The sequence below is a fragment of the Pseudorasbora parva genome, chromosome 25 (assembly GCF_024679245.1).
Source record: "Pseudorasbora parva isolate DD20220531a chromosome 25, ASM2467924v1, whole genome shotgun sequence".
NCBI classification, from domain to species: Eukaryota; Metazoa; Chordata; class Actinopteri; order Cypriniformes; family Gobionidae; genus Pseudorasbora; species Pseudorasbora parva.
In genome coordinates this window covers 29691782-29713255 of record NC_090196.1, presented here as the reverse complement: position 1 = coordinate 29713255, position 21474 = coordinate 29691782, and the positions used below count along the sequence as shown (strand labels likewise).

At 37.2% G+C, this 21474-nt stretch overlaps 1 protein-coding gene and 1 long non-coding RNA gene across 2 annotated transcripts in view; one reads left to right on the top strand and one right to left on the bottom strand.

Moving 5' to 3' along the window:
• The window catches only part of LOC137064477 (uncharacterized), a 118318-nt gene that overhangs the window by 67439 nt on the left and 29405 nt on the right, over window positions 1-21474 (top strand). The gene's annotated exons all lie outside the window — the stretch shown is intronic.
• The window catches only part of slc25a22a (solute carrier family 25 member 22a), a 38153-nt gene continuing 25817 nt past the window's right edge, over window positions 9139-21474 (bottom strand). The window contains exons 8-11 of the mRNA XM_067435832.1: window positions 15445-15592; window positions 15203-15357; window positions 12213-12288; window positions 9139-11245 (exon numbers count right to left, since the gene is read on the bottom strand). Coding sequence (XP_067291933.1) covers window positions 11092-11245; window positions 12213-12288; window positions 15203-15357; window positions 15445-15592 — 533 coding nt within the window. The 3' untranslated portion in view covers window positions 9139-11091. The remainder of the gene's footprint in view (window positions 11246-12212; window positions 12289-15202; window positions 15358-15444; window positions 15593-21474) is intronic.

Sequence of the window (21474 nt, the reverse complement as noted above, 5' to 3'; positions counted from 1 at the left end):
ATTCTCGTAAATTTAAATTATGCCATTGAAAATACATACCGGTGAGGGGTTTGAATGCCGGTCGCCATGTTGCTCCTCCATCTTGAAAGTACATTAGCCAAAGAGGGACACACCCGTAAATTCAAGCTTCGCCTTTCGCGTTTTAACACTCGATGGCACCGTGTCGAATGTGAAGAGGGGAATTGCCGTGTTAATCTTGGACTAAATCGGCCACCGTAGGAGTTAAAACGAAATCAGAATTGAGAGGAACAGAAACTAATATTCACTGGATGGTCATATAGCTTTTCACCGCTAGATGAGGGAAAATATCACACAGTGGAGCTTTAAAAATAAGCAGATGAATTATTTTTCCTGAATAATTAGTTATTCAGGCCCTATTTTGTCTGAAGCGCATCGTGTCCGAAGTAGTTTAACGACGGAAAAAATAGTCTGTGCGCCCAGCACATGGTCTAAAAGGGTTGTACCTAGTCTCTTAATGAGCAATGGGGGTGTTTTGGGCATAACAAACCAATCTCATCTCCCATTTCCTTTAAAAGCCATTGACCAGCGGAAAGACGGAACGCTTCTCCAGAGAATCCTTAATATTTTAAAATGGCTGTGTGCTGCTGTGTACACTGTGAGTATAATAATCTATTTATCTATCTACACAGTCTTTAAGGTTTGTGTGTGTGTGTGTGTGTCCAATTAAATTTCCCATCTGGAAAATTAAGATTGAAAATAAATAAGTAAACTGTGCTATGCACCTTGTTCACACATCTATAGGCACATTACTAGCGCACCCTTTATAGAACACAAATATAACTGCGCTTAAAGGGGGGGTGAAATGCTGTTTCATGCATACTGAGCTTTTTACACTGTTAAAAGACTTGGATTCCCATCCTAAACATAGACAAAGTTTCAAAAACTAATGTTGGACGTTTGATGGAGTATTTCTGTGTCAAAAATACTCCTTCCGGTTTCTCACAAGTTTCGGAGAGTTTTTTTCGAGTATGGGTCGGCTTGACGTCGACAGAGTGGAAGGTCCTTGTATGGGCCGTACGGGCTCATAAAATGTAGGGTGCGCGCGCGTGACTAGAGCGAGAGAGGAAATGCACGCCCATAAACACTCCGCGCCGCGCTCCACTTTATTCCTATGAGTGACATCAAGCGACTTCAGCGCTTCAGCACAGCATTCCGGGAAGGCAGCGCTGCATTTGAACCGATTTGAACACAGAAATGACGGGAAGCTTCACAACCTCGCTTCAGTCGCGTCGCAAAGTGGATCTCCACCATTCACTGCTGTCAGGACTTCACCAAATCATACCAAAGAAGTGTGTTTTTGACGGAGCGGTCGCAGCGATAAAGGTTCGGTCCTGCTTTGGAAGCAGCCGGTGAGTATAACTGCTTCAAATGTCTGTGCTGTTGGCTATCGTCGCGTGAGTAAACATCAGTAAACGACACGATCACGTGCTTCGTCATTCAAATGCGCTAACGGACTTCATTGCTGTTCTCTGTATAACGTAACACTAGTCTGACGTGCAAAACCGTTTTGCTTGCTACTGCTAAGGTTTAGTCGCATACAATAGTCCATAAACCAAATCATGTCCTCATAAACTGCGAGTAAACACACACAAATGTTGACAGGCCACTAAATACAGTCCATACCACAGAGACGGACGTCCTGCTGTTGCTGTTTCTCCTGTTCAATTTATTTCAGCCTCCGAATGATTCTGGATCATTATCTGTATTAGCTGAGCTCGATAGCCATGGGCTTCTCCACGCTTGAGGACGTCACCGCTTTGCGTGCTCGTCATTCTTTAGCTCCGCCCACACGATACGCCTCCAGGCGCTCGGTTTTTTCCGGAAAGACTCGGTACAGCCCATATTTCTTTTATAAATATAATAAAACTAAAGACTTTTAGGAGATATGAAGGATGCAATACTACTCTATAGATACTCAAGATTGACATGAGATTGACTGAAACTGAGTGTTTCACCCCCCCTTTAACTTTAGACCAGGTTTTTGTTCAGTTTTCAGGTTTTTGTCAATGTCGTTTTCAGTTCCTTAATGCCGCCAACAATGTGCCGAAACTCACCTGGTTTTCAAACAAGCAAGCCCATGGGCGAACAGATGGGCGTGAGTGCGTTTGCTATTTAAACAAAATGGTGCTTAAAGGGTTAGTTCACCCAAATATGAAATTGATGTCATTAATGGCTCCCCCTAATCTCTTTCCACAGCCGTAAGACCTCCGTTCATCTTCAGACACAGTTTAAGATATTTTATATTTAGTCCGAGAGTGTATGCAAGTGTATGCACACTATACTGTCCATGTCCAGAAAGGGAATAAAAACTTCATCAAAGTAGTCCATATGAGACATCAGTGGGTAATTAGAATCTCTTGAAGCATCGAAAATACATTTTGGTACAAAAAAAACAAAAACTACGACTTTATTCAGCATTATCTTCTCTTACCTTTTTGTTTTAAATCCTCTAGCTAGCAAAAAAAACACTTGTGGCATTGCACCGGGTGTATGATATAGGGTACAAAGAATCATTCAAGGAGAGTGCAAAAACTATTAATGTTTCACACATGGCAGCATAGCCTACAGTTTAATACAACATCTGTCACTGAAATAAAACACTGTCAGAAACTTATTTTTGGGGGGTAAGCTATCCCTTTAAGAGTTCGTACTCTCGGGTTGTGTAATATTATTTAATACTTCAGGCTCTGCATCAAAGCCGCTCACCATAAAGCATTAATATCTAAAGTTAGCAGTGATGTTCTCCTTCTTGTGCCAGAGTGCACTTATAGTTAATGTGCAGTGACTCGCTTGCGGAGGTCGCACATATATAGTGACCTGAGGAGCGAACAGCCGTGAATGGGATCTGTAGTAAACAATGGCGCGGTCGATAAGAAACCTAGCCCTCTAAATACATTGAATTTCACTATAGACACACACAGACTGTCTTTGGGGTTTGTGTGTGCGTCCGATTAAATTTCCCGTCTGGTTTCCCCTGGAAAACTAAGACGGAAAAGAAAATCGAACTCGTATAAATCACATTAAAGCTTTTTTTCCTGTCACCACTATTGGACGAGTAGAGAAGCAAACTCTGGGGAGTTTTTTTTTAATGGAAAATGAATGCGTGTTTTGGACGAGTGACCTCCAGTCATGTTGTTTTATAATGGGTCTTATTAAGAGTTGAAGTGTTCGTGTTTATCTTACAGAATCACATAATTCATATTTTCATAATTGTGGCGTTTCCACAGAAATATAACTATTTTAGATCAGCACCACAGCGACATCCAGCGGCCAGCCTTAGTACTGCACAAAGTAAACGACCTTGAGAAAACAGGTTTAATGGCTAACAGACATACCACTTTTAATATTTACAGTTTTATCTGACTGGAATCTCATTGTAAACATTTATCATCAGTAAAAAATTTAAGTGTAAACTGTTTTAGATTGAACATAAATTCAATAGACTGTTTTATCGTATGACTAGTTAATGGACTACAATATAAGATCATATTGGTGAGACTTAAAACTGCAAAGTGATAACTTATAAGCTTTTATAACGTTATAAAAACGATTGAATCGTTCAGACAGAACATTACACAGGCAAAAAATACCATTATGAACAAATTCATTTTATTGAACAACAATCTGTGACAAGGAATTTTAACATGATCAGTGTGACTTCAGTTTCTGCGACAACGACTATAACAACTGGCATATTTCAGTCTCACACACCTGACCGTGTGTATAACACAACACTCACTCCAGAAGGGCCACATTGAGCATTTTGTGTGTTTTATGTAGTTAAAGTGCGTTATTGCACTTTTCCTCACAGAGGAGGAAAGCAAAGGCGTAGTGGAGGAGGGAGGTTCTGTTTATAACTACAGGTCAACAGCAGCATGATCGAACCACGTGGAGAATACGGGTGAAACTCAGGAAAAATGTCAAGAAAAAACATGTTTGGGTCATATTTCACCCCCCAGAAAAATACTATTAAAATTACAACAATAAATAATCCTGTTTTTAGGATATTTAAACAAACAAAAACATAATAAAAACTGCTTTACAGTAATTGTCATGAAATTTCACAATGCAAAGAAAATGAAATGTTCATTGTGACAATTTCATGAAAGTTAAAACTAATACAGTCTTCTTTTTGTGTGCGTTGTCATTAAAATAATGTAAAACATTTTTTAAAAAGCATGTTAAAAGTAATTTTTGCATAAAGAATATTAAGACTTTATTTGGAAACAAACTTTTTTTTGCATTCTGACATAATTTTCATGAAAGTTACTGTAATACAGTATTTTGTTGCTTTATTTTCATGAAAATATTGTAAAACATGTTTTTAAAATAAGCTAAAAAAATAGGTTTATTGATTATTATTATTATTTTACATAAAGAAAATTGCGACTTTTTTAGGAACCTTTAGCATTTTTTGCATTGTGACATTATTTTCATGAAAGTTACTGTAATACAGTATTTTGTTGCTTTATTTTCATGAAAATATTGAAAAAATATATATTTTTAAAGACCTAAAATTGGTTTGATTATTATTTTTTTAACATAAAGAAAATTAACACTTTTGTTGTGCCAATATTTTAATGAAAGTTATTGTAATAAAGCATTTTTTCCCTTTATTTTCATGAAAAAATACATAACCTAAAATATGACCTAAATTAATTACTGTTTAAAAATATAAATTTTCTTCATTTTCTTAATATATCATATATTCTAATTATTATTTTCTTTTTTTAAGGGGTGAAATATGAGCAGGACATGTTTTTGTGAGATTCAGCCGTTGTTATGTATTTGATTTATTGCATAAATATGTGCTGGTCCTTCTATATACACTCTTCATTAAAAGAAGAGCATAATCACGAATATCTAACATCTAATTTACTACTAAATAAGATTGAATACTATCAATTTACATCAATTATACGATTCAAAGATACATTCTCTGGTTTGTCGAAACAAACAGGCGATACGTTGTTTATAGTATATTGAGTATTGTACGATATCAAAGGGCCGTGTGAGTATTGCGCTTGTGCCAGATCTGCTTTTGTGCTTGGTTTGTAAAATCATCAGTGCTATGTTTGGTGTTTTTTCCCACCTGCTGTCTAATTCCTTCAAGTACAACCAAAGGAAGATGGACAGATGGTGAAAACGAGGGAGAGAGTGGATAACACATACGACGATAAAGAAACGCACGACACAGAGCGCACACCGTTGACCCCTCACACTACACACAATGACGGAAATCAGAGGTACGGTTAAACAAAATAAGACTAAATCAACATCGTGACACACAAATTAAAAAAGCAAAACAACATAAATAATCATCACAATAATGAAAGTAATCACAGATCATAAGATACGACAGCTTTGGGAATGTTTCGGAGGATTCACGCTGGCCAAACGAATACAAGGCAAAACAAGGTCAGATTCAAATTAGGCATAAAACCTGCTTCCATTTTAATACCACTTGCATTCATTTCAACAATTAACAATATGTGAGGTAACCGGCCAAAGGGGTCATGCACGTGTTCACCTTGTAAAGACCTTCAAACAATAAATAAGAGCATCTGAACAGTTTTAAATGGCATAAAGCTCATTGTCACCGAGACTAGAGATGTTTACTTGTTAGACAGCACCACAAAACCCTCTGCACCTCATGCTAATGAGTATTTAGAGTCATCTTCATATGAATTAGTGATATTTTAAAGCACACCGACTGCTTGAAAGTTTGGGGTCGGTAAGATTTTTTGAAAGAAGTCTCTTCTGCTCACCACAGCTGCATTTATTTGATCAAAAATACTGTAGAAATCGTGATATATTATTACAATTTAAAATAAGTGTTTTCTATTGGAATGTATTTTAAACTGTAATGTATTTCGGTGATTAAAGCTGAATTTTCAGCATCATTTCTCCAGTCTTCAGTGTCATATAGTGTTCATGTATTGGAGGCCGCATTACGAGTAACTCGCAATATGTAATCAAATTACTTTTTTAAATGACTATATAAACAGTACACATTAACACTCAAGTTACTTTTTTTAAAGTAATGCACGTTACTTTTCAGTTGAATTAATTTGCTTCAACATTCCTCATCCTTCCCACGGCTCATTTTGACATAAAACACAATTTTACAAATTGAGTGTTCATCAGGATCGCTCTTGAACCACAAATACACACAAAAAATTGACTGGATTCGAAAGTTTGTGGTTGAGATTTTAAAAAGTATAAAATCCTTGAATGAATGGAATGCGATGAATGCTTCAGTACACACAGAAAAACCTAAAAGTCCTCAAAAATATCTGAATGCATACTGAAGAGAAACTGACTTTAGGACCCAGAGGAACAGCTCGTTTGCTTCATATAGCGCGATAAGGACATCTAGTGGCGGGAGTCATGAAATATCATCTTATATTAGGGTTCATCTTATACCGGTGTTAGGGTTTTTTCCCACAAGAAGTCGGCAAAGACACCCAATGTGAGATATTTTGAGCCGAATTAAAAGGGTTAGGCATGAAATTGTGAGCTATTTTGAATTTAAGTTGAAAGAATGTGGTTAAATTAATATCTATTGATAAAAATCTAGTAATTTAAAGGTAAATAACAATCTCCAAAAATATTGCATTAAATAGAAAAAAAATATCAAAATAATGAAATAAGCTTATAATAATTATAGGGCTTCGGGTCATTTTGACCCGCGAGAGAAGGATTTGTTACAAAGTGCGAAGGAAAGGATTAAACTACTGAGTTACAGTTTTCTTCAAAAGTAACTAAACGCGTTACTTCTTGTACAGTAGGTAGTATAACCCGTAATGTCAAGAGATCTTTTGTATGTCCTACACAGTTAAAGTCAGGAAATATTCTAATTGGTCAGAATGATAACTGTGTTTTTTAGAAGAAAATTAAAGTGTATGTTATTTAAGCTGTTATTGAATGCTTTACTGCAGTTAACACACTCTCTAAAAAATGCTGGGTTAAAAACAACCCAGAAATTGGGTTGTTTGAATGGTTCCATTCACTGGGTTCAAACAACCCAATTTCTGGGTTAGTCCATTTCCAACCCAACTTGGGTTGTTTTTAATCCAGCATTTTTTAGAGAGCATGCAAAAAAACACACCTGCAAAGCATGTAAGAGGGTGAGAATCAGCCAGATGAGTATCGTAATGGATTACTTTTCATAAAAAGTAACTAAGTAATGTAACTAGTCACTCTTTTACGGATTAATGCATTGCTTCAGTAAACACATGCTAAAAAACACACCAGCAAAGCCTGTAAGAGAGTGAGAATCAGCCAGATGAGTAACGTAATGGATTACTTTTCATAAAAAGTAACTAAGTAATGTAACTAGTCATTCTTTTACGGATTAATGCATTGCTGCAGTAAACACATGCTAAAAAACACACCAGCAAAGCCTGTAAGAGAGTGAGAATCAGCCAGATGAGTAACGTAATGGATTACTTTTCATAAAAAGTAACTAAATAATGTAACTAGTTACTTTTTAGCGAGTAATGCAATATTGTAACACATTACAACTTTTTTTTAGCGAAACTGTCAGTATTCTTTGATGAACAGAAAGTTCAAAAGAACAGCACTTATTTAAAAATAGAAACTTTTGCAACATTATAAATGTCTTCAGTGTCTCTTTTGATCAATTCAATGCATCCGATGGATAAAAGTATTAATTTCTTTCAAAATAAAAAATCTTACTGACCCCAAACTTCTGAACACTGGTGTCCATTCAGTCGCAGGACGATATTAACCAGATGAGTTAAGGAAATCGGTGTACTAATACTCAAACTGGGAAAGGAGACAGAGGTATTACAGGCAGGAATTTGTTCAGGAATCATTTGGCAGTATGAAAGAGACTCAATTGACAGCCTGAGCCAAAAAATGCTCTTCATTGCACACACAGCTTATCTCGCTCTAGCCGACGGCACGTATTGTTTGTGAGCGAGAACATTGTGTTTCCCGACTCCCCACAATGGGCTGCAAATCGAGAAATAAAAGCAGTAAACGAGAACTACAACCTGAAACCGTTTGGTTGATTTGGTAGTGCACACGTGAACAAAAAGCTCACGATTCCAACACTGATACATTACAGGTCCGGCTCAAACGGTGTAAACTGGCATATTAACTCTTCCAGATGCCAAAAACATAAACAGAAGGATCGGGGAGGTGTGCAAATAAGCCTTCATATACAAAACAAAAATCATAATATCATCTGCATATGTACAGTACACAGTAATCAACAATGATCACACGAACAATCAGACACTGATAAAACAATCAATACAAATATATAGTGAGATATACTATACGCGTGTTTACAGCTATATAATCAGGATTATCAATAAATATGAGTGTGTGCTTATCGGATTCTCGACAAAACTGGAATGACTATTAAAACTTCACTTGCAGAAAAAGAAAACAGCCAGATGCATTAAAATTCATAATTATTAGCCCCGCCCATTAGATTCACCAGGCAGGCCTTACAATCAATATGCACGTTACTTTGGCGTGTTGAGAATTGTAATCTAGCGTGTTACTACTATTCCTTCTCAAATCTGATCCGACAGAACCTAAAGCTTTAGGGCTTGCGGACTTTTTCACGTTAGTATAATTGTGACCTTTTTGTAGTGGGATATCTATGACTAGCTAAAGTTGGTGAACAGTGGGTGGGACACAATAGCTTTTCTCATGAATATTAATTAGGCGTGACGTGTGATTTGGTACGTAAGCATGTAAGAACCAGTGTTATTTAATTATTATTTATATACTACTATATTATCATTTTTAATACTTCAAATTTAAAACATTTATTGATTTCTTATTTTATTTTCACATGATTTGTTGTTGTTTTTTTATATTTCTGAATAGTTTTATTTTATTTTAGTCTTTATATTTTTTAATACTTTAAATTAGACTTTTTTTTAAATTCAGTTTTAAGTAAAATTTTAGTTCACACTTGTAGTTCGGTTAGTTTGGTTCAACAAAACATATAGTCCTGGTCCGCTTAGCGTTCACACTTGCATTTTTAACAGCGAACCTAAAGTTACCGAACCAAAGGCACAGGGAGACGCTCACAACCTGATTGGTCGGCTTATAACGTCGGAGCTTGCTTACCGAACATTCAAAACAATGCTGTGTACATATGGCATTATTTTTACCCGCTGAGAACTCATGAAGAGCTCATAAAATGTTCAAAACATTCAAAACAGCAGCAGGATTCCTCCGTTGTGCAGAAAAGAGACGGCAGTGTCGTCGTCTGTACCGACAAATGGGCAACAAGTCCTTTGATGAGAAGAACCAGGTGTGCTTTTTGTGCGTTTTTTCTAGCATTTTCGAAACATGCTCGTCGGACCAAGTATTGATGAGGCTCTTCCTCGTTGCTCCACGTTTGCCCTCTAACGTTAACGTTACTCATTTTGGATACACCGATCTTTCCACGTCGTCAAATCAGCTGACTATGCGTCTCATCTTGTGACATTACGTCCAGTTTTTGGTCCGTTTACATGTCTTTGGTCCGTGTTGCGTTCATATATCAATCGGACTGACCAGAGTTCGTTTGGAAGCGGACCGAGACTCATCTTTTTAGCGGATCTCGGTCCACTTGTTTGGTGCGCACCAGGGTTCAGATGGCAGCGTTCACATATATTCAAATGAACCGCACTAACCGAGCAATCGCACCAGGGTTCGTTTTAATCCAACCAAACATGACAAGTGTGAACGCACCCTTAGTTTTTTAATTTTTCTAAAAACCGATAGTTTTGTTTTCATTTCAGTTGAATAATTTTAGTACTTTAAATGAAAATTACATTTTTTATAAAAACTAGTGTTGTCAAATTGATTAATCTCGATTAATCTCACCTAACATAAATGTTTGTGTTTATATAATATATGTGTACGTGTATATACACAAACATATCATATAAACACAAACTTTTATGTTAGACGCGATTAATAGCGATCAAACGATTTGACAACACTAATAAAATCTATAATAGTATCTAGATGATAGTAAATAACACTGGTTTTAGTAAACGGTAAGCACACTGTAAGAACTGCGAACACGTTTCGGCGTTTGAGAAAGTGCTGCACACTTATATTATATACGTGTGCCATCCTAAAAAAACAAAATAACGACTTGGTATACCCAACATGTTTTAATTAAACTTTAAACTACCCACAAAGGTGATTTTAAATGAGTTTTGAGAAGGTATTTAATGCCGTTTTAACTACAAATAAGGAATTTGCATGGGATATTTTGTCTTGTGCTGTGGTTATGCAAAACGAATCTCCTAATCTATAACGATTGGACCATCTATCCCTGGTTGGAGACATTTCCATTTGGATTCGGCCAGTTTGAGAGATGCTTTCAAGTCTAATTCACATTTTCCATTCACTGATACGTCTCTCACGGCTTTTCAGAGAGAAATTAATCAAATTAACCTCCGGAGACGACGTGTCATTTCGAAACATGCGCCGATTGAAGCCTTGATAGGGCACAAAGATGCGCAGCTCTCGGGGTCAGGACTTCAGCGCGCTCACAGTAAGTCAGGGAGATGAATCGCACACAAACACTTCTCCTCAAGGTCGTTCTGAGCCCGGAGGAAAGGCATTCAGAGCTGGTCGTGAGAAAGATGGCAAACTAATCAACATTACATGCCCTCTTGTTCCAGGAAATTAACAATTAAAAAGAGCCCGACGTGGGATTGATATTTTACTACATGATTAACAAGAGCTCTACGATTGATCGCTGATTTCACGCTTTAAATGTCGAATTCTCAGATGAAACGCTCATAAGAGGATATGCTTTCGTCTTAGCGTGAGACCGGGCGAGACAAAAACAGGCAGCTTGGCAAACACAACCTCACTATATGCTCAGTATTAAAACCACCACATTCAGATAAAAACACACAGCGCTTTGAACACAACCGGCACGACAACAAACGATTAAACTCAGTCGGACTGGTTGGCGTTACGCTTTGATCCTTGGATAATGACGACCTATGAGAGAGGGTGGGAAGCGGACGGGTGCGGAGCATGATGGGTCGGGAAAAGGCAGTGGGACGATTGTTAGTTGTTCCGTTTGGGCAGATGGCTGAGGATGTATTCGCCTACGCCGAGGAAGTAGACCACCTGAGCGATGCCGAAGAGCGGCGCGATGACGAGAGCTCGGCAGTACGCCCCCTTCAGGAAAGCAGTGGGACCTTCGTTGCGTAATATCTTCCTGTGATCAGAGGAAAAATAGAGCTATTTAAAGGGATACTCAACCGCTTTTCAATATTAAACTGTTATTCCCATAAAGGGTTAGTTCACCTAAAAATGAAATGTATGTCATTAACTCCTCCCCCTAATGTCGTTCCACACCCGTAAGACCTCCGTTCATCTTCAGACACAGTTAAAAAAAAATTATATTTATTCTGAGAGCGTATCTAAGTGTGTGCACACTATACTGTCCATGTCCAGAAAGGGAATAAAAACATCATCAGTAGTCCATATGAGACATCAGTGGGTTAATTAGAGTCTCTTGAAGCATCGAAAATACATTTTGGTCCAAAAATAACAAAAACTACGACTTTATTCAGCATTGTCTTCTCTTCCGCGTCTGTTTTCGATTATCAAATAAAGATTGAAACGGTTATGAATCAGTGTATTGATTCATGATTCGGATCGGCAATGTCACATGATTTCAGCAGTTTGACACGCGATCCAAATAAATATCTAAAAAAATCAAAATCTCCAATATCTTAAACTATGTCTGAAGATGAACGGAGGTCTAACAGCATTAAGACATTAGGGAGAGTCATTAATGACATCAATTTCATTTTTGGGTGAACTAACCCTTTGATTTAGACGAGTTGATACATCCCTCTCTCGTCTGAGTGCGTGCTCTTAATCGCTCTGACGTGCGGTGATGATCTGATAGCATTTAGCTTAGCCCACTAAGCCCAGTTCATACACTATGGTACCAAACAGAGATCAAGTTAGAAGCGACCAAACACCTCCACGTTTTCCCTATTTAAATACAGTTACACGAATACCTCTCACGAGACGAGAGAGGTATGTGTCAACTCGTCTTAGTTAAGGGAATAACATAGTTTAATATGAAAAAGCGGTGGAGCATCCCTTTAACCCACGGTTAATTGTAGCCAAATGGCTTTAATCAGTGAAGACCTCAATGAAAGTCAGATCACCTGATACAGTCCATCACCCCACTGTAAGTGTCCTCTTGACTTCCTCGTGTCAGCGACTGGAGCCTGGTCTTTATCACTGAAACACACACACACGAGCGGTTCAACGGTTAGCTGTGAAACCGCACAGACGTTGCACAACAGTTTCTGCTAGCATACAGGCTCTGTTGCTAAAGCTAGAGAGCTGCTTCACCACCTGGTGTCCTTACAGAGACCGCACACCAGGTGAAGTGACTTAAACCTGGTTTTAATAGAGTTTGACATTAGCATGTGTATCACACAGGGATATGTCTTTGAAAAATATTCAATATTTAATATTCATTCAGAAATAAAAATAGACAATAGAATAGACAATAGACAATAAAAATAGAAAAATAGAAATAGTAATTACATTTACAATTTACATTTTACAAAATAATTTTTTTTAATATAAAAAAAACTAATATTGGATAATTTTTAATATTCACTATTTAAAATAAACAAAACAAATACTAAAAAATATTCAATATTTAATATTCATTATTTAAACAAAAAAAATTTTAATGTTCCGTAGTTAATAGGGGAAATAATATGGGAAAACATTTAATATTTAATACTCAGTATTTAAAATAATATAAAACAAATATTGAAAAATATTCAATATTTAATATTCAGTAATACAAATAGACAAAAATAATATATATATATATATATATATATATATATATATATATATATATAAATGATCGATATTTAAAATGTAATGTAAAAGGGGGGGCCCTAATATTGAATAATATTCAATAGTTAATATTTACTATTAAAAAATTGTTTACATAAAACATACATTAAACATATTTAATATTCAGTATTTAGAAGAAAAAAAATTATTCACTATCTAAAGAAGCAAATTGTTGAATAGCAAAATTGGTTTAATATTGAATATTCAGTATTTATTGTGTGCGCGCGTGTGTGTGTGTGTGTGTGTGTGTGTGTGTGTGTGCGTGTGTGCGACATGTGCGTGCGTGTGCGTGCATGTGTGTGTGTGGGGGGGGTAATATTGGAAAACATTCAATATTAATACCTAGTAATTTTTAGACAAAACAAACACTGAAAAATATTTAAAATTCAGTAATAAAAAGAGACAAAACTGATATGAAATATTCTATATTTAATTTTCAGTATTAAAAAACTAATATTCAAATATATATTACATATTTAATAGTCAGTGTTTAAAATCTAGCAAAAACAAATATTGAAAAATATTGATTATTTAATGTTCAGTAATAAAAAGACAAAACTAATATAATTATATTTTAAGCAGCACTAGGTAACTTTTCAACCTTCATAATATATTTTCAAGACTCTTGTGTTGATAAATCGACTTACAATAGGTTGAATGACACGTCTGCCATAGCCGTATGGGGTCTGTATCGTTTTTAATCATACTTTTAAACTTCGGGTTTCGGGTAGTAACCCGAGAACAAAAAGAACTACAAAATTCGACTGCTTTACGGCATATACGTCACTTCCACCGACACCCACACTTCCTTAAATTCGGACGTGCGAGCCCAACTATCGTTTGTTTGTCAGATGTTATAGTCATGTCCGAAGCAGCACAGACAAATAAGAAAGAAATGGTTTTGTTGGAGGAAAGCAATAAGAGGAAATGAAAAAGTGATGGGATTAAAGGCAGGACGAGAATCAACATGTGACCAGCGTTTGCTCGTCGGCGTGAGCTGAAGGAGGCGTGCCCGACCGATGCTGTCCTGCTTGTTACGGTGATTACCTACCACTCAAACATTGAACTGAAGTATCATATAGATTCTGTAAAACGCTAACCAATAGATAGACTAGGCTACTATAATGACGCTGGCTTGTAAACGTGAGTGTTTAAAAAAAATAAAACCCATGAAATGATATTCATATGACATGCTGAAACATATGCCACTGTACCTGAGATGAAGACATTTCACACGCGACGCAAGCAGAACAACTGCATGTGAACTCCTGCAGTGTTCAGGGGAACTGTTAGTGATGTGCGGGTCAGCTTTTTTTCCAACCCGCGGGCCGCTTTTATGAAGTTATCTGGCCCGCACCGCACCACTGTATATATTTTTACAACCCGCCCCGCACCCGCGACCATTAAATAGACATACGGGGTCCGCGGGTTATGAGACGACCCGCGCATCACTAGTTCAGGGCTATCAGGGTTGTCATGTCAACAAATGCACGCGCGATGGCATCCCCTGATGTAGGATGACAGAGTTTACGACAGTAGAGGACAATATCTTTTCCCAACTGTAGGGGGACCCCGAGAGCAAAAGTTACCAAGTGCTGCTTTAATATTCAGAATTAAAAAATATAGAGTATTTCATATTTTATTAATAATATTTTGCACTATTTGTATAGATATTTTCAGTAGTGAAGGAAGTGTATTTGTCATTTCTCTGGCTTATGTTTTTCCACTGAGCTCATTTCACTTTACTGCAAAATTATGCTGAAACGAACGAAGAAGGAGTAAATCTTGCGGAGCAGCATTTGCATCAGGTGTGTTTCAAGGATGTCTATGAATTCTCTGAAGGAGCAACAGGAGACCAGGAAATGATTTAAACACATTAATTGTCAGAAGATAACCGTACGAAGCATTGCAATAAACATATAGAAATGTAGTTTCTATATCTGTAAATACGTTTATAGTAATAACCATCTGTATATCATATTGTATATAATATCATATTCATAGTCCATATCCACCTGTAAATTCTGTTTATAGTAATAGTTATCTGTATATTAAATTTATATAGTACATATTAACCTGTATATTCTGTTTATAGCAATAACCGTCTCTATTTATATCAGTACATAACCATGTCCTGCACTTATTCAAACACTGTAAATACTGCACTTTCTACTATTGCACTTCAGGTTAGACCTAAACTGCATTTCGCTGCCTTGTACCTGTACTTGTGTAATGACAATAAAGTTAAATCTAAATTGAGTTCAGAGAGGCGTACCATCCACAGGGTTGACGGCGACTGCCGCCGTGCTGCCCGCAACGCAGCCGGATACGAAAGAGACGTAGAAGGGTGCAGGACCCTCGCCTCCTTTCTTCCCCAGATTATTCAGATTAGCAAACAGAGGGAAGTAAATGACAGAAAACGGGACATCCCTGAAAGGAGAGGAAACACAAACGTCATTCTCTCACTAGTGTTACTCACTGGTTGTGTCGTGTTTGCATGTGTGTGTTTTCCCCGACCTGAGCAGCGTGGCCCCCAGGCCCTTGTAGAGACCCGCGATGCCCTTCTCCTTCAGTAGTTCTCTGGTGAGTTGCATAGCTGTGGGGGACTTGACCTCTACGGGGCCCCCGGGGGTCACAGCCTGAGGCATGAGCTTCCTCTGTGCCGCTGCACACACACACACACACACACACACACACTGCACAGTTAGGGTGCTTTCACACTAGCACTTTTGGTGCGCCCCCGGGTTCGATTGACGTCAGAGTTCGGTTAGTTTGGATGATGTGAACGCGATCTCCCGAACTCAGGTGCGCACCAGCGAACCGTACCCGAGTCTGCTTAAGGTGCTCTGGGGTTCGTTTGAATAGAATTAACTAATATTGATTAAATATTTAGTATTTTTATAAAGAAACATTGATTTAATCAATAATTTTTAATCTGCTTAATCAATAATATTCACTATTTTAGATGAGAGTCAGTACTGATGACAATGATCTAATGTTCAGTGGAAAATAGAGATAACTAATATAGATCAAAAAAAATTGTGTTTTAAAAATGAAAAAAAAAAGTACATTAAAGAAAATCCATATAATTTTTAATATACTAAAGAAATATTAAAGCTGCGAGCAGCGATGACGGGCCCAAGCCGGGGGCACCGCCACCCCGGTGGCATCAGCTTAACTCTGCACAGCAGGCCAATAGGCATTTAATATGGGAAAAAATAAATAAAGGGACTATGTCAAAGTCATTTGAATTCACCTCATTAACTGCAGCAACTGGTGCTGCTATGACCAGGAACCACAACAGTCACATCTCTGAGATCAATTACATTTTATTCTTTAATTTTATGTCAGATGATATCAAATGTCAATTTCAAAATGAGTGCAGAATACTGTCCAAATGCTAAAGTTGTATTATCCTTACACTTCTCTTTATGTGTTTTTGACCTACCGTAGCTTGTGATTGTTCACCAAATCATGCTTGTTTTTATTTCAATATGTGTGGCATTCAATATTTTTTTTAAATATAAATAAATTAATTAATTAATTAAGCCAAATCACAGAGACCGCAACTATGATTTTAATATCAGTGTCAGGTAAGAGTAATATGCGTGCATATAATTTAAGGAAGTTTATTATAAACAGCCACTTTTATAAATTCATGTGAAATTTAATTTTTTTATCCATTTGAATTCTATCAATAAATAATTAGTTTAAAGAGGTGTCATACGTGATCTTTGCAAACACAGCACATGACCTTCTTTAAAGCCCATGTTATAGAAAACAATTAAAAGTATTAGGACATCACTTTCAATTATGTGCAAATGTATTTTTTGCAGCTCAAAATATTGTAAGTTCAGAAGACCAGTATTATATATATATAATACATTTTTTTAAACTTATTTTTCACAATAAAGTGATAGATATTGCTGATAGCAATTATGATATGAACGGGTTAAATTATGAAAAAACAAGAGACAAGGTGACACAGACAGAGTGAGAGAGACCCCCTCCACACACACACACACACACACACACACACACAGTGAGAGAGACCCCCTCCACACACACACACACACACACACACACACACACACACACACACACACACACACACACAGTGAGAGAGACCCCCTCCACACACACACACACACACACACACACACACACACACACACACACACACACACACACACAGAGTGATCCTGAGAGAGGGAGAGTGAGGGGGAGGGGAATGACAGACACAAAATCTAAACAGTGAGAGAACATTGTTTTTATTTCACTGTCTGAAAACACTGTTTTAATATATCAACAATATAGTTTTATCTTCAAAACAGTGTTCTCTAGGACATATCCCACCTGGTTACTAAATAAGGCTACACTCCCACCTTCTGGTTATTCTATATTTAGTTATTCTATATTTATATTTAAACAAAAGGCATTAATCTTCTCATTTTTTAAGTTACACACACTACTTTTTTTCTTTTTTTTTAAAGACAATTAAATGTGTTTTTTTTCTTTTGTTAGTAGTGTTTTTTTATATTTATATTTTTTATTAATAATTATTTGTATTAACACAATTATTTAACTAATTATATAAAACAATATTGTCAATGCCCTACAAATAAACTGGTTTTATACATTATTTTTTTCATTCAAACCCAGAATAAAATGTTTTATGCTTTAATGCAGGCCAAAGCACAGCATTGAGAGGTAATCTTTTTAGACAGAAGAGTGGCTCACACACACACACACACACACACACACACACACACTGTAGAAATCAGTGACACGTGTCCCCATGAGTCTGTGTGCATTCAGGTTGAAGTCCCCACCAGGCTAGAAAAAAGAACACACACACACACGCACACACACACACACACACACACACACACACACACACACACACACACACACACACACAGTAGTAATGCTGAAGTATGCTGCAGGCAACTCTTATCAGTTAAGCCCATCCACCATCCCCCATCCGCAACACACACACCCACCCACAAACACACACACATACACACACACATACACACACACTCATGTCTGGTTCACTATCTTTCTGGGGACTCATAGACGTAATGGTTTTTATGCTCTACAAACCATATATTCTGTCCTCCTACACTGCTCCTGCCCCTAAACCTACCCATCACACAAAACTTTCTTCAAAATAACTCATTCTGTCTGATTTATAAGCTTTTGTACCCATTGGGAAGTCCCCATGAGTCTGTGTGCATTCAGGTTTAAGTCCCCACCAGGCTAGAAAACCATTCTCACACACACACAGAGGCAAGGTTTTTTGCTTGAAAACTTATACAATATTGCCCTCTACTGGTCATTTAAGGGAGTGCATAAGTGTTGAAAAAACAGGGGGAAAAAAACAGAAAAACAGCCAGTGTGATATAGAGAATAACCAGCAGGTGGGAGTATAGCCTTATTTATGAACCAGGCACTTGTGTGCTTATTTTGTGTTTTTTAGGCTTTTGCTACGGGACCACCGTTTGAGATATCCAATAACCGTTCGCATTTTAGCATCTTCTGTATATTTACTTCATGTTGTCCGAGTTTGGAGAAGATTGAATGAATCGCTTTTGAGGAGTATGTAAAAACTAAGAGCTCGCTTTCCACTTCTTGTTATCTTCCAACCAAATTATCTGACTTCCTGTTGGTCAGAGCTAATGACTTTAAATTAGAAAGTTGTCCGGCTCGAAATGTACAATATATATACCGAGTTTGGTGAATGTAGATAAAACTAACCCCCCGCTTTGGACAAAAGATGGCGCTACTGAGCCCCTCTACCACGCCCGTTTCTGAATCTTTGCTTGCATCTTCTGGACAGCATGTCAGATGTGTGTGTTGAGTTTCATGCAATTTCAAGCATGTGAAGAGTCTCAAAAACACCAAAAAAGATTATTAGACTTTGACACGTTGCCATGACAACAGTTTTTCTAGAATCAGGAATCCATTCATATGTCTATATCTGCTATGTTTTGACATAATACTGATGAAGTTTGAAGTAAATCGGGTGAAAATAAGATGGGGATTTAAAGCAATTTTGAAAGTGACACACTTCCTGCTGCCAGTTGGTGGCGCTATAACTTTGTCTCACAAAAGTCATATCCATGTGATCGGCCTCTTACAACGAACACACAGCTGAAGTTTCATCAAAATGAATTAATGTATGCAAAAGTTATAACACACTTCCTGTTTCCTTTTTCTCGCCATAAATTCGTCTCTTCGCCACGGCCAAACCGTTTGAGATATTAAAAAGTCGCTCGCAATTTGGCATCCTCAGTGTCTTGACTTCAGGCTGACCGAGTTTGGTGCTGATCGGGTGAATCGTCTAGGAGGAGTATCGCAAATTCCACAGCATGCGTTTTCCGAACAACCCATAATAGCTCACTTCCTGTTGGGCTGACGCATAACTTAGAGCACGAAAGTTGTTCGGCCCGATGAGCTCTATATGTGTACCGAGTTTCATATATATACGTGGAAGTTGGTTTGATTTATAGACCACGTTTTCAGAGCCCACTTTAGGGGGCGCTGTTGAGCCCCCCTGCCACGCCCGGGTCCCAGCCTCAGCCCGGCCCTGATGGCCGCGCATTCTGATGCGTTTGCAAAGTTTCAAGAGTTTTCGAGCATGGGAAGGGCCCCAAAAATGCCCAAATAGTCGCGTAAAAAAATAATAATAAATAATAATAATAACAAATTAAAGCTGCGAGCAGCGATGGCGGGCCCAAGCCGGTGGCACCGCCACCCCGGTGGCATCAGCTTAACTGTGCACAGCAGGCCAATAGGCATTTAATATGGGAAAAAATAAATAAAGGGACTATGTCAAAGTCATTTGAATTCATCTCATTAACTGCAGCAACTGGTGCTGCTATGACCAGGAACCACAACACTCACATCTATGAGATCAATTACATTTTATTCTTTAATTTTATGTCAGATGATGTCAAATGTCAATTTCAAAATGAGTGCAGAATACTGTCCAAATGCTGAAGTTGTATTATCCTTACACTTCTCTTAAAAATAAATTAAGCCAAATCACAGAGACCGTAACAATGATTTTAATATCAGTGTCAGGTAAGAGTAATATGCGTGCATATAATTTATGGAAGTTTATTATAAACAGCCACTTTAATAAGATCATGTGAAATTAACTTTTTTTATCCATTTGAATTCTATCAATAAATAATTAGTTTAAAGAGGTGTCATACGTGATCTTTGCAAACACAGCACATGACCTTCTTTAAAGCCCATGTTATAGAAAACAATTAAAAGTATTGGGACATCACTTTCAATTATGTGCAAATATATTTTTTGCAGCTCAAAATTTTGTAAGTTCAGAAGACCAGTATTTAATTAAAGATATAATATATGTTTTAGTTTTTTACTTATTTTTCACAATAAAGTGATAGATATTTGTGATAGCCTATGATATGAAAGGGTTAAATTATGAAAACACAAGAGAAAAGGTGACACACACACAGAGTGAGAGAGACCCCCTCCACACACACACACACACACACACACACACACACACACACACACACACACACACACACACACACACAGTGATCCTAAGAGAGGGAGAGGGAGGGGGGAGGGGGAATGACAGACACAAAATCTAAACAGTGAGAGATCATTGTTTTTATTTCACTCTCTGAAAACACTGTTTTGCAATAACAACAATAGTTTTATCTTCAAAACAGTGTTCCCTGGGACATATCCAACCTGGTTACTAAATAAGGCTACACTTCCAACTTCTGGTTATTCTATATACCGGTAGCTCATTGGTTATCATTTTAGTCCTTAAACATTAATCTTCTCATTTTTAAGTTACACACACCAATTACTTTTTGTTGAAAAAGACAATTAAATGTGTTTTTTCCTTTGTTAGTAATTTTTTTAAAATATTTATATGTTTTATTAATAATTATTTGTATTAACACAATTATTTAACTAATTATATAAAACAATATTGTCAATGCCCTACAAATAAACTGGTTTTATACATTAATTTTTTTATTCAAACCCAGAATAATATGTTTAATCCTTTAATGCAGGCCAAAGCACAGCATTGAGAGGTAATCTTTTTAGACAGAAGAGTAGCTCTCTCTCTCACACACACACACACACACACACACACACACACACACACACACACACACACACACACACACACACACACACACACTCATGTCTGGTTCACTATCTTTCTGGGGACTCATAGACGTAATGGTTTTTATGCTTTACAAACCATATATTCTGTCCTCCTGCCCCTAAACCTACCCATTTCACAAAACTTTCTGCATTTTTACATTTTCAAAATAACTCATTCTGTATGATTTATAAGCTTTTGTACCCATTGGGACCTCAATTTAGGCCCCTACAGTGACATGTGTCCCCATGAGTCTGTGTGCATTCAGGTTGAAGTCCCCACCAGGCTAGAACAACACACACACACACACACACACACACACACACACACACACACACACACACACAGTAGTAATGCTGAAGTATGCTGCAGGCAACTCA